This window comes from Talpa europaea (assembly GCF_964194135.1).
Source record: "Talpa europaea genome assembly, chromosome: 14".
In the NCBI taxonomy this organism is placed as follows: Eukaryota; Metazoa; Chordata; class Mammalia; order Eulipotyphla; family Talpidae; genus Talpa; species Talpa europaea.
The window spans coordinates 39,596,052-39,610,631 of NC_140082.1; the positions used below are offsets into that span (position 1 = coordinate 39,596,052).

A 14,580-nucleotide genomic window follows, 5' to 3' on the forward strand; every position below is an offset into this window, starting at 1 on the left:
ATGGAGTGAATGAGGGTGGAGGTCACAGAAAGGACAGACCATGCATATGGTGAAACTGTACTTTACCCCCTGAAAATAAAGCATCTTATAACATGTCTCTCATCCAAATAATTTCAAATCCTTACATATACAAGTGAGCATGAGCCTTCACAGGACACCTCTAAACTTGAGACTGGACAAGATCACTGTCTTTTCTACTCTTAGTGCTAAATCATGTTCTAGGAGACATTACTCTCCATTTTAAGCCATTTTCAAAACTGGAAAATCTGACCTTGCAGAGATAGGGAGTGGAGAGAGAGGGACTGAATCTATCAATCTGCTGGGTATATGTATATAAAGGGAAGAGCAGGATGTTAAGGAAACACTGAGCTGATTTCGCACTTATGAGGTGTTTTTAAAACATGCTGGAAAACCAGAGGTAGAATCAATAGACACTCACAGCCCCTAAACAGAAACAAGTGCTCCTTGACATGCTAGAAATGTGTGGCCACTGGGCCGGTGTTCACCAGAGCTGGCTGGCTGTTGGGACCTGTGCTTCCGTGTGATGACTGCTCGGTCAGACACAAACTGTTGTTACAGACCCACAGATGACAGCAACCAGCCGCCGGGCCGAGGTGTTCTCTCCATGCATGGGCTCACCTACGGGGTCATCCGGGTGGATTCGGAAGAGAAGCTGTCTGTGCTCACTGTGCAGGACGTTGGCCTCGTGATGCCTGGAGGTGAGTGTGGACACCCGCCTGTGGCCGGGGTTCTAACCGAGGAGCAGATCCTGTCCTAACCAGCACTGCCATCTTTCTGTTCTAGCATCACATGCTTCTCTGGTGTGAGCCTGCAGGATAATGCTTCAATGCCAGTTTTTGTTGTATGTTACACTGCCTTTTCTGAAAAACCCAAAATATTGCAGCAACTGAGAAAAAACCCAAAATATACTAGCATGCCAGGCCCAGGTCCTCTTCCCTAGAGGCACAACAGCTACTCTGTAGAGCAGCCTTTTCTTCTCCTCTGAAGGTCCCCTGGACACCCACATGCAGCTATCCCAGAGGTACTGAGTCTTGTAAAAGTTGTACTGAAAAGCCAACACAGGGCTTGGGTTATTGGTAAAGACTGCTTTCAGCCACAGAGCCCATTTTTTGAAGGTAACAAATGTTCCAAGAGCCCCAGTGGAAGTACCAGCTGCTGCATCTACCTGCTTCTCCCACCCGCTATATATACTTAACTGCCTATGCAACCTTTCTCAGGACCCAGGAATCACAGCAAAGAAAAAGCCTTTCCGCACCCCGCCTCAATCCTACCTCTTCTCAGGTAGCACAGCCCCTAGCACACAACCTGTGCCAGCGTTTAGGTTCCTGAACTCCTCCCCCATCAGGGAGCCAGGATCCCTTCTCCAGAACCAGGATTCCCCCTCCATGAGCCCACAGGCACGGGCATGTGGCCTCTCTATTTGGAGGGGATCGTCATATCTGCACAGTGCAGCCTGCAGTGCTGCAGGGGCACAGTCCTAGAACAGGGCGTAACTTCCTCCCCATCACATGCGCCACCAGTACCAAGGCATCTGTTCCTGGAAACCAGGCTTGCCTCTCAGACTCCTTTGGCCCCTCTGCTCAAGGGATATAATCTGGCCCACTTCTGAGAGGTCTCCTTCCCAGTCCATGAGATATACAGGGTTTGAATACATAACGACTTGTGCAAACAGACCCTCCTGAGTGATTTTGCTGCCATTGTGTGATGCAGTAAACAACTTATCTGTGCTTCAGTCTGTGTAGATATGAGGATGATTGAATGAAGAAAGTTCTAGAAATCCCAGAAACAGGATTTCTGTTTCAAGAGTACATGACCACATCACTCTGATAACACTCAGACCCTTCCAGAGTTGATTCTTGCCACTAGTGGGGGGGCGTTTCTCTATTCCCTCACCCCAGTGTATAATCAGACTGTGATGGGTGGAGAGTAGCTCCATGGAGTTTTGCTTTGCACTTTCCTCACATGAGTGAGCTGGACTCCTTGTGGGGTTCTGCTGGCTGCATATCTTAGACCAGCCCCCTCCCGTCATCTTCCCAGTCGCCCAGCATGACTGGGACCCTCGCTCGGCCCTTCCTGATCAGCTCACCATTACCAAGCGCACACATTCGCTGACTCTCCAGCTGCCCTGTGGCACATGGCTCCCCACCAGGGTGTGGGTGAGAAAGCCTCAAAGTGTTCTAGTGGCATAACAGTGAAATCCCTCCTCCCAAACTATGTGCTGAGACTTCATCACGAAACTCAGCAGTAACCTCTGACAGACCCACCTAAACAGGGAATTTGAGATCAAATGTTAAGAATTCTACAGGACAATGGAGCCTGAACTGCTGCTTTCAGTTTAGAAAAACTTGAAAGAATGGAGAGCAAGCCCTGGTACCTGCCGGGCGCAGGGTTGAAGCTGCATCCTGGACACTGTGTTGCTGATATGTGCCAGCAGCCCAAGGGTCAGTTGAGCGTCATCCTTGTGTCTAAATGCAGGAGGTTACTCACTTTAAATGCAATTTACACGTCAAAATTAAAGCAACTGGAATTATTGCTGTCACAGCTATGAAAATCAGCATTTTATTGCAACATGAAAAATGCTGACTTGCCTTAGGGGAAATGAATACCTGGCTCACTCCTATGCCAGTGGTTTTGTTCCAGCTGTCGTTTCCATCCATTGGTGTTCTCCTTTGTCTTCGCTCATTCATCCTTTCCCTCTGGCTCACTTCCTCTCCCTCTAATATTACCTGGCTTCCTATTTTGCTTTCAGCTATCATGTGTTCAGTGAAGCCGGATGGGATTCCCCAACTGTGTAGAACAGATGAAATCGGGGAGCTCTGTGTGTGCGCGATCGCCACGGGCATGTCATACTATGGCCTCTCCGGCATGACCAAGAACACCTTCGAGGTAGGTCCCTGGAGGTGTGCTCCACCCATATTTCCTTCTCAAGCAGCCATGGCCGGGTGCTGGGAAATACAACTGAAAGTGAGAACCTATTCAAAATGAGTTAAGAGGTTACCCTTCTAATGTCATTTTTCATAGTTTTCAATAGATTTGGGCTATCAGCACTGTTCTTACTTTATAAGCAGTGTCAAAAGGACAGGGCATTTTCTTTAAAAAGGGCCATTTTTATATATTGCTGTTCTTACCTCTGCCTCTGTTTAGTCAGGGAGCTGGTGGCAGGTGGGAGGTGGAGGAATGTGAGCACACGTGAACAGCTTCACAGGACTGGGGGGACCCCAAGCCCCTCACTGTATCCTATCAGCCTCAGGCAGACTTGATAGACCATGAGCAAACATGAGCCATCTCTTCGGCACAGGCAGGCATGTGTGGTATCTGTGCATGGTATGTGGTCTGCATACGGTGGTGTGTGTATTTTGTGACCATGTGCACATGTGTGTGCCCTGTAAGTTTGTGTTGTGAGGTGTGTCTTAATGTGTTTAGCCACATGGCGTGGTGTGGTGTGTCATGCACACACACATGTGGGCAGCATATGTGGCCTTGTGAGTAAGAAGGAAGAAACTCACTGTTTACTCTCAAGAGTTGAGTGTTGACAGAATTTTCGTTGTTTTACAAGTGCTGCAGAGTCAGAAGAGCGCACTTTGGGGTAATGTCATACTTACAAATCATGGTTGTCTTGGGGTAAATTCTCATTTGGAACCTGGACAGGAGCATGTGCATGTGGCACCTGTGCAGGCAGCTTTGTTCACTGCACAATTTCTCAACTGTCCCTGAAATTAGATGCAGTATAAATGCAGCCATCTCCTTTCCTGTGTGGCTTATCTGCAAGGCCAGAGGAACAAGTGTAAAGTCTGAACTCATGTGATTTGCTTCCTTTGTTTTCCTTTTTAGTGTTGTTCCAATAAGGGAAAAAGCATTTTGGCAAGCATGGATCATTTTACAACCAAAATGTTATTTAAAATAAACTTTGATTCTCTACTTTATCACTTCTGTACTATGACTTTATAGCAAAAGATTTAATTAGTGTTCTTTAGTCTATTGTAACAATCTCCGGGCATGACCTCTTCAGAAGTTCACAAGTTCATGGAAGGAAGCCCATGAGAGGCCAGTTGTGGATTTGGGGGACCAAGTTCTGGGACTGGGGGGTAGAGGCAAGGTGCTTCCAGACTGTGGACTGTCTGCTAAATGGCAGCCTGGGTCTCCAGAAGATTGGTCAGGACATAGAGAGAGATGCAGGTCTGGCTGCTGGGAGGAGGACAGTTGGGCTCTCACTGCTCCTGTGTCCCCAGGTGTTCCCTGTGACGAGCTCGGGAGCCCCGGTCAGCGAGTACCCCTTCGTGAGGACAGGCCTGCTGGGCTTCGTTGGCCCTGGAGGCCTCGTCTTTGTGGTGGGCAAGATGGATGGGCTTATGGTGGTCAGTGGGCGTAGACACAATGCCGACGACATCGTGGCCACGGCGCTGGCGGTGGAGCCCATGAAGTTCGTCTACAGGGGAAGGTGAGTGTGCCCTCTGGGGGCTAGACACACAGTATCCTGTAGACTACACCCTCATATGAAGTTGCATAATTTCCTTAGACTTATGGGGCTTCGTTTCCTCTTTTATAAAGTGAAGTAACTGGACTCAGCGACCTTTGAGATACCATCTGATTCTGAATGTCCAGTTTTATGGAAATTTCCTGAGCCGCATACATATATTTTCATGAACTTTCCCGCTAAGTAAAAAACACCCATTTGAAAAACTATTCTTGATAAATAACTACACAAAGAAAGGGCCAAAAATTCCTCCTGGGCAGCTTTTTTGGAAAGGCCTGAAGATAACAGTTGAGAGACAACTGTTGGTTGGGCGTGTGGGAAAACTGACTCCCCCGTTGCTTTGCTCTCCCTGTGTGTGCCCTGCCTTGCTTGGCACACAGTAAATATTAAATTAGTGACACAGCACCTATTTCAGCTCAGCAAGCCTACCAGAGTGAGAGAAGCAGACATGAATATAGCATCGCTACCTAGGAGTTATCTTTTAATTATGTCCTATCTGTGAAGGGGCACGGCAAGACTGGAGCTGTCACCATCCTGTGTTTGCCATGAGAGGCCACAACCCCAGCAGAAAACTGTTAGTTCCCAAGCAGAAAACGTCTACTGATTAGAAGAATATTACTTTACAGGTGCAAACTCAAGATGTGAATGGTCCGGTTTTCTAAATTGCAGCAGTTCTGTTAACCACACATAAACCCCTTCTATCTGTGCTAAGAGGTATGAAATCTGTTGTCCACCTGCAGGCAGCCTCAGCAGCATTCTCTGCTCTTCCCCAAGTGACACTTGAGTTAACAAGTGTGGGCGTTTGAGACTGCACTGCCTTTGTGAAGTCCTGGTGGGTGTGTGGTCTGCTGAGCTGTCATCACAGTGGCTGAAAAACTCTTTGTTGCAGAACTGACCCTTCCACAAGCACCGGCACTTGCTCACTGCCTTTCCTCTCTGCCCCCACAGAATAGCAGTGTTTTCGGTGACCGTCCTACACGACGAGAGGATAGTGATTGTGGCCGAGCAGAGGCCGGACTCCACGGAGGAAGACAGCTTCCAGTGGATGAGCAGGGTGCTCCAGGTAGCTCCTCCTGCCTTCCCATCAGCTTCCCAGCTGTCTGCCAGGCACAGCCCACCCTGCCCACTTACACTGTGCTTCCTATCTCATGTCATTTGGTTAGAAATGGTGTGACCCTTGAGACTCATGCTTGGTTCTAGGAAACTAGCTAAAGACACTGAGGTCAGGAGTCAGTGGCTGCCAGACTGACTCCCGCTATTCACTGGAAAGGTAGCAAATGAGAGTTTTTATGATCTTGAGACAATATTTTCTTTTCTCCAGTTTCCACTCTGTTTATGTTATTCCACAAGTGTGGCATATAACTAACTGCACAGCATCATGAGGTTTGGCTCCTCACACCAGAGCATGCCCTACTGCATGTGCTTCTGCGTATCAGAAGATAATATTTTGCATTGAGTATTCACTAGATATCTTCTCATAATAACTATTATAACTCATTTTCCTCTTGTGACTTTTCAGGCTATCGACAGCATACATCAAGTTGGAGTTTACTGCCTGGCCTTGGTTCCAGCAAACACCCTCCCCAAAACCCCACTTGGTGGGATCCATTTATCAGAAACGAAGCAGCTTTTCCTGGAGGGCTCACTTCACCCCTGCAACGTCCTGATGTGCCCCCACACCTGTGTCACGAACCTGCCCAAACCTCGACAGAAGCAACCAGGTACATCTCTTGGGGGTGCAGAGTCCCTGATCTGCTCTGAGCCATGGGCTGTAGGAACACATAACCAGGCCTTAGAAACAGAGACAGTTCTCAGACCCCTCCTCTGCCGGTCACCATGGTCACACACTCCTGAGAAGTGAACCTGCTCCTCACAAGTGCTGTTTCTCTCCCCAAGGGAGAAATGGAATGCAGCAGTTCTCAGGGAGACAGAATCCACTCAGAGCAGGGTGTGGGGAACATCTGGATCATCTGGACTGCAGTTTCCGAGCCCCTGGAAACATGAAATCTAATGCTTATTTTTGGGTTCATCTCACCCCTATATTTTCAGTCCTGAGGCTGTAGGAGCTCACATCCACTTTATTAGACACAGGCGAGAGTGCCCTGGTTCTCAGTAAGGACAGATTTTGTAAATGAAAAGCAGCAGGAAGCCTCCTGTCTCCCAGAAACATTAGGGAAAAATAATTCCAATGGCTATGTGGGGAGGGCCCAAGCTTCCCTCTCAGAGAAGACCAGAAGAAATAAGCTTGTAATAAGGAGAGGCCTGACTCAGTGACAGAGAAGCAAAAAGTGAGATGCTGTGAATACCTAATTCCCCTCAAAATGGTGCTTTCCCTAGATGAGTTTGAATTCTTAAAATCATTGTGGCAAAGTCTTCAAAGCAATTTAGGCCATTTGACAAACTGGCCTCTTACACAAACCTTCCTGGCTGGCCCTAACTCACCAAGAAGACACCCCCTCCCTAGGTACTGAAGATAGAAGGAAGGGCTAGCAGCCAACATGCTACACCCACCAGCAGCCCGTCCGGTCCCAGTCATGCTGGTCATTGTCTTTTGTTTTGTTCAGTGTAAAAAGACTTTTCCTCTTTCAGTTTCTTCAGTAAGAGCTAAGGAATTTGGTTGACCCCAAACTACCACACTGGGAATTCAAACACGATTCAGCTGAGTACATGGCACATTCTATGATCATGTTGAAACCAGCCTCAAATCCCTAAAACCAAAGAGTTTACGAATCTCTGAAACCAAAGACACAAGCGACAGAAACCCAGAAATCTGTGTTTCAGGCCCTTCTCCAAATTTCAGAGCAAAGCCCCGCTATCATTCAGAGAGTTGAGATAGGTTCAGTATTTTAGGGCAAACCACATTCTGGATGACCACGGACCTGTAGGAATGGGCGACTCTGTCCCAATTGGACAGCCAGCCCCCTGCATCTCATTCTGCTAGGAAGCAGGTGATTGTTAAGGTAGTTGTCATGGTAATGATGTACAATTAAGCCCTGCCCAAACTGAATCTTAAAACCTTTGACTAGAGACACACAACTCTTCATGTGCAATAATACACTTACTCTTACTTACAAACACATACCTTGACCTTCATCAAAAATGTAACGTGAATTTGACTTGTATTTTATTAAACCAATGATTAAATACAAACTGGTCCCATCATTTTTGTTATTTTATATTGCAGTTCTTTTGGTGAACATTCCTTTATTCCCTCATTCACTTCTCCTGCTCCATTTTCCCACACACTCACACTCACAATGGTGTAGTCTCCTGGAACTTGGAGCCTTTCTCTGTTAAATGTCTTGGTATAAATGAAAGGTTTAATGAGAAGAAAGTGTGAATGATGCTATTCTGAGAAACCTGGAGGGTGTCTAGGGTTTCTTGCAGTTGGAAATGTTGAAAAGAGTTTCTGCAGTTCTTTCAGAAACTTCTTTCTTTCATTAAAAAAGAAAAGGAAAACTATCAGAACCGATCATTTCTGCTTTTTATTGTGAAATGTTTCATGAACTCTAGAAAAGCCTCAGTGATCAATTGAGTAACAATGGAGTAAAAGGAACTTGCCAGGGGCCTTTGATTTATTCTTCCACTTTCTGTGGGCCTGGCAGGATGCCTAAAACTTTCCAGTCAGTGCAATCAGAGATAAGCCTCCTGAATCCTACCCCTTTGACAGTATGATTCCCAAATCTATCCCACGAGGTGTTACAGGGATGTGTAGTCCCTCGTCCCCCAGTGGGTATCAGGACACAGACACAATGCAGGATTCTCCTTTGCAGCCAAGTGCTCATATCTAGATTCTTTTTGTCTCCTGCATTATCTTTTTTAAATCAACTAACAAGAATAAATTTCAGCACGCTTCTACTGGAAAATAAAGGCAGTGGGCTTAGGAGAACACAGGAGGGGAGTTTGGTGTAAGGGCACATTCTGTGTGCCCTTCTTTAGGGTTTATTGGCATTTACATTGTCTCCTCTCTGATGCCTTCTTTGAAATCTTGTTCTAATAAGATTTATCGAAGTGAGTCTTTCACAGGATTCCCCAGAGTGAGCTCCTCACCATGTGGGGAATCAGGTTGTCAGGCCTCTCACTTGGTTCTCCTCATGTGTGTGCTACTTTCTTTCCAGAAATTGGCCCCGCCTCTGTGATGGTGGGGAACCTGGTGTCTGGGAAGAGGATTGCACAGGCCAGCGGCAGGGACCTGGGTCAGATAGAAGACAATGACCAGGCCCGCAAGGTGAGAGCTGGGGTTCTTTCATTGCCGCCCAGAAACTGTGTTGCAAAGGTGCCCAAATCCTGCTTTCATTCCTGCCAAACCAACTCCATCTTGACCTTTAGCCTTTGATGATGTCTTCCTCTTACCTGCCATCTTGCTCCTGGAAGAGACACCCAGTTATTTTATGAGAAAACTGTATGTATTAGGAGCCCCATGTTTAGACATGTCTGGATGTCCCTGTCCTGTGTCTCCAAAGCTCTGGGACCTCTTACTTGAAGCCAGACTGACTCACAGCAACCTTGTTGTTGGACCTCAGTCCTCTGGTTGTTGGAATTTAAGAAAACATTGGTTCAAATCCCAGTTTTGGGAGCTTGAGCTCCTCAAGGAAATTTTTGGAGCTGGAAGAGAAATCCTCTGGCTCCCACCACTGCAGTGCCATGTGACCCCATTATAACCATCAGCCTTGAGTCTCCTACAGTTCACAGAAAAGTTGCCCTCCTCTATGTGAGCCACTAGGAAAGGTGTCAAAACCAATCATTTGAAGTATTGCCAATTTGATAACAGTAACATGTTCCCTGAAATCACTTCATCACCATGTTGCCCCCTCATAGTACATTTCTGTGAGCCAAATGCATTACGGGTTGTACGTGGGTGTTTCCTATATCCTAACACTAGCTCTGTGTCCTAGTGTGAAATAGAGCTGATGTTTTTACTACAGTAGGATACATATAATCTGTTTATTTGCAATACTATCAGCGGATTGCCATTCTAAATGCAACAATTTAAAAATTTATTCCATTTTTAAAAACAGGATAGATCTGATTTTGCCATGACAGCCCACAGAAATCACAATTGCAACTTCTGAAATCCCAGGAGAAGGGATTGTCTGTGTTGGCCACTCAGTCTATAAGGGAACGGCATTCCCGCTAACCTTAGGCAAATTTAGAAAACATCTCTCATCGGGAATACAACACCAACCCTTAAACCTGTGACTCTAAATCCCGTGGAATGAATCCTACTGCAGGAAAAACACTAAAAGCACTTGGTTACTATATTTGTGAGGGGTGTCCTCATTCCTCAGTGGAGAAGCATCCTAAAAGCACTGACTCTACCCATGCCCCTAATAAGATTAGCCCTCCCCACTAAATTGGGATGATCCTATGCTAATGACTGTGCTTTGTTGCAGTTCCTGTTCCTGTCGGAAGTCCTGCAGTGGAGAGCCCAGACCACCCCTGACCACGTCCTGTATACGCTGCTCAACTGTAGGGTGAGGCACGCAAGTTCACCTGTGTGGGTGCTCACCTTTGGGGGCCAGGCCTTCCCACATCTTTACCATATTCCTGACACCCTTTTACTTGAGTCTTGGTGAATTCCTTTGATGTATGTGTTGTGCTTTTGGCAGAGACATTTTTACTTAATTGCTTTTAAATATAAGAATTTGTGTATGTACACATTAATATTTTTACATTTATATATATTTTAGCAGTACTTTGTTGCAATATTGCCCGAAAAAATGAGTGATGAATGATATCTACAACAGAGAACAGTTGGAGATCTGAAACAATTATTTCTTTATTTTTACCCCTAAACTTTTCTTTAAGCAAAAAGTTCTGTTTTATAGATTTTCATTCTTCAGAAGGAAAATAATTCCTATTTTTCTGAGGATAAACTTCATGATTACTTTGTACACTAGAAAAGCAAACTCATCAATTATTATTCCATAATAATTGTTAAGAATGAGGCCTTAAAAATATAAGCAAATACTATTAGCAATAAAAAATTAAATATATCAAGGGTCAGGGGAATATATTCCTCCACCCCTCTGGGTTTTTCTGTGGCTAGACAAGCAAACAAATAAACATCAGATAGAGTAGTAAGTAGAAAAGGACCAAATTTAATTCCATATGTATGGAGAACATACAAGCTGCAAGTTATAAAGTGAATAGGAAAAACCAAGGGTTTGTGTCCTGTGCTAGAAGTCTTAAGGGCATCAAGGAGAGAGGAGGGCATTTCACATGACAAAAAGGTGATGACATCATGACAGAACCTTGCCTCTGAATGTTTGCCTGTCATAAGATGGGTTTCTCCAATAAAAAGGCTGTTTCTGGAGATGTCCCTAAATGTATGTTACCTGAATTCTTTAAATAATGGTAATAGTTTCTCCCAAGACCCACAGACCTTGATTAACCTTAGGTCTACATACTAAGATCGGACATATTGGAAAAGACTTACTCTCAATCTTGGGACATTTTGGGGGAGGCCAATCCTACAGTTTTTCCCATGGAACATCTCTTTGTCTTGAGAATAGTTCAGTATAGTTAAACAAATATGCCCAATTCCTGGAAGTGAGACTGTTAAGTGAGCTGCTAAGATAATTCTAATTGTGCACCTATAATAACAAGTGGCATTTTTATGAAAACAAAAGGAAAAGGTTAATTATTGAAATATATCAAAAATCTAGTTGGGAGTTCTAAAGGCAGCCAGTGGAGATTTCTAGGTGTCAGTCTCAAAGCATCTTCAGATGACACGACAGCAGGAAGTTGTATTTGATGTCATTAAGTACTTTACTCTTCTGAGTAGAGTAGCAGTTATAAGAAATTTCCATACAATCATTGTGATTTCTCTGGCACTTAAGTGAAGCTCCCCATCTCCAGCTTACATAGCTTCAGAAAAAGGACATTATTAGTTCTCGTAATTTCAAGTCAAAAAGAATGGGGGAAAGAACTGGAAATACTAATTTGGAGAGTCATAGCCAGATAAAAGAAAAGTTCAGGATCTAATCTATTTTACAAGTAAAAAGCTAAAACCTCCAAAATGACAAGAGGACTAGTAGCTAGGACTAGTTTTCCCTTGACCTTCACCCCAGTTTTACCAAATAATCACAATAAAATTATTTGTTTGCAGATTAAGTTGAGCTTCAGTAAATTTGACCTGTTATTTGCACAAGTACTCTGGGAATAATAATTTAGTCATATAGTCTCATTGCTGGACTTTTTCATAAGGAATCTCAAACTGAGCTTTTTTTTTTAAAGATTTATTTATTCATGCATACAAGAACTGGGGTACAGGCCAGATGTGAGGAGGGGTGAGAGGATTCACCAGAGATATAGCAGGGAACAGAACAGGCAGAATGACTGAAATACACTGCTTGAGGGGAGCAGCAAGAGAGACAGGAGAGGTCTGCCTTACCATGTGGGTATCTACCTAGCTGGCCGGGATTGAACCCGCGCTGCAGAGGCTGCAGACAGCTTCACAATGCTGCACTCAACCGCCTGCGCCATCAGGGAGGCCTCAAACTGAGCTTTTAAGAGCCTCAGCACTCAAGAAGCATGCCAAGGTCTCAATATCAGACTCCACATTCAGTCCCCACATCTTTGGATTAATCCCTCTCTTCTTGAGGTCCCCAAAATGTCTAAAGCTGCCAAAAGTGACTTTTCATCACTCTCCTGGTAGACTGTCTGGAACCCTTTAAGTAGGGTATCAGGCTGATTTTTCTTTGTTGTCTCAATAAGTTCAATCATTCTTTTGAAAATTGGTCAGATCTCAAATATTACATTTCAATCAAAGATATGCTAATAAAACCAAAAGATTTGTGTAGGGTTTATGCAAATAATCGTGTGAAAATAAGAATACTTTCTAAAAGCTTTCACATTCCCATGATACCAGGGAGAGAAAAAAAGCATCCGTTTCAGTTCTGCTCACAAAAGGTGTAATTTACTAAATTACTACAGGTCAAAGTCAGCTTTTAAACAAAGGGAGAAAAAGCTTTCTTCAATTTGGAAAAAGCAAGACAAAGAAGAACCAGTATGTCTCAAACAAAAAGTCATTTAAAATAGTTCTCATTCTCATTAGTGCATTCAGCCCCATGTAGTTAATTTTTTTATCTTTGTTACTACTTTTGAGCCAGTTTTTTCCATAAGCTCTGAAATCTCTTATCTAGTTCAGTTTCATGATAAACCTATATTCCAGAGTGTATGTCAAAGCCCTTTCCTGTAAAGCATTATGAAGGCAAAATTTCAGAGTAAATATAGCTTCTATAAATGACAAAAGACTTTAAAATGATCATAATTAAAGATTTGATTATAAAGCAATTTATAAGGAAATTTGCACAATTTTGTGGCATACAATAGTTTAGAATAATAAGTAGAATGACATATCAGATTTTTAGGAATTTCATATAACTTTGGAATGCCCCTATTAATTTCACATAAATATATCTATAAAGGTTAATATTATGCCTTATTGGAGGATACTCCCCATGAAATTTCAACATATCAAATAGTCTAATTTGTTTTAACCTCTTTCAAAATGGCAGAGGACAATTTTTATAAGATTAAAATTAAAATTATGGCCTCTGGTGGTGCAAGGGGTTAAGACCTATTAAGCTATCCACAGCCACTGCAGCATGAGTTCGATCCCCCAGCCGTCCAGGGAGCAGCCCACATGGTGCAGCAGACCTCTCCTGTCTCCCCGCTGCTCCCTCAGCAGTGTATTTCAGTCAATCTGCCTGTTCTATTCCCTACTCTGTCTCTGGTGAATCCTCTCACCGCCCCCACTCCCACTCCTCTGGCCTATACCCCAGTTCTTGTATGCATAAATAAATAAATCTTTAAAAAAAAGTTTTAAAAATTTTTTTTAAATTAAATTAAATTAAAATTATTAGAATTCTGATTTCTTTGGGAGGGGAGGAATTTAGTCAAAAAGTATCAAATGTTTAAAACACTTCCATAGAAAGCTGGGTGGAGATTCCTCAACCTACTAAAGATAGAGCTTCCATATGATCCAGCAATTCCACTCCTAGGTATTTACCCAAAGGACACAGAAACATCAATTCCAAAGAACACCTGCACCCCTATGTTTATAGCAGCACTATTTACAATAGCTAAGCTTTGGAAACAACCCAAATGCCCAAAAATAGATGATTGGATCAAGAAGATGTGGTACATATACACTGTGGAACACTACTCAGCAATCAAAAAGAATAAACTCATGCCATTTGCAGCAACATGGATGGAGCTGGAAGGGATCATGCTCAGCGAAATAAGCCAAAAAGAAAAGGAAAAATACCGGATGGTCTCACTCATAGCAGGAATCTAGAAAACTTAAATAAGGGACCTGGAAAAAGAATAACTATAAGAAAGAAAAAATCAAAATCAACAAACAACTATGAACCAGAGACACACTATGGGGGAGGGCAGGGAAAGGAGGGTTTGGGGTCAAAATCAGGGAGTTGCAATTGTATGGGGAATATAAAAATAAAATAAATAAATAAAATACTTCCATAGATTATGAAACAATATTTAAATTACCCTTTTAACTGAAGTGACACTGAAAGACTTCAAAGGCAAACAGTAATTTTATATGACTCCCAACCTGATTCAGTTCTTAATACATAGAAGTCTAGGTTTCTCTTAATCACAGGGCCTAATGTAAAGATAACTCATTTGAAGCATTAGATCTTCAGATTACTTAAACAGTTTACAATTAAAAACTGACAGCAGTTTAGGAATACTTTTGTCCTTGTAGCAGATGAAAGAAATAAAGTTTGTTTACTTAAGTACACTTCTGATATTAAAGCTTAATCTTAAATCCTCATGATAGTTCATTTGCTCTTATCCAACTTGACCAGATATAGTTTCTTTCCCAAAGAAGATTCCTTTCTCGCAAACCTTCTACACATTCCTCTTTTTTTCACATTTTCACATTTTAATATATTTCCTTCATCTCATTCAAAAAGTATACTTCATCCTGGGCCTCCCCAGTGGCGCAGCGGTTGAGCACTGGGTTGCGAAGCTGCCCGCAGCCTCTGCGGCGCCAGTTCGATCCCCGGCTGCTCCCCGGCCACCGGAGGAGGGTCCCACATGGCGCGCAGACCTCT

At 43.6% G+C, this 14,580-nt stretch overlaps 1 protein-coding gene across 2 annotated transcripts in view; it reads left to right on the forward strand.

Moving 5' to 3' along the window:
- DIP2C (disco interacting protein 2 homolog C) overlaps nt 1-14,580 on the forward strand; it is a gene marked incomplete at both ends in the record, with an annotated part of 341,031 nt that overhangs the window by 272,472 nt on the left and 53,979 nt on the right. For both annotated transcript variants that reach the window (XM_084253747.1, XM_084253748.1), the window contains 7 exons: nt 580-719; nt 2,771-2,907; nt 4,251-4,459; nt 5,444-5,558; nt 6,015-6,216; nt 8,614-8,723; nt 9,889-9,969. In XM_084253747.1, the coding sequence (XP_084109873.1) occupies nt 580-719; nt 2,771-2,907; nt 4,251-4,459; nt 5,444-5,558; nt 6,015-6,216; nt 8,614-8,723; nt 9,889-9,969 (994 nt within the window). The remainder of the gene's footprint in view (nt 1-579; nt 720-2,770; nt 2,908-4,250; nt 4,460-5,443; nt 5,559-6,014; nt 6,217-8,613; nt 8,724-9,888; nt 9,970-14,580) is intronic.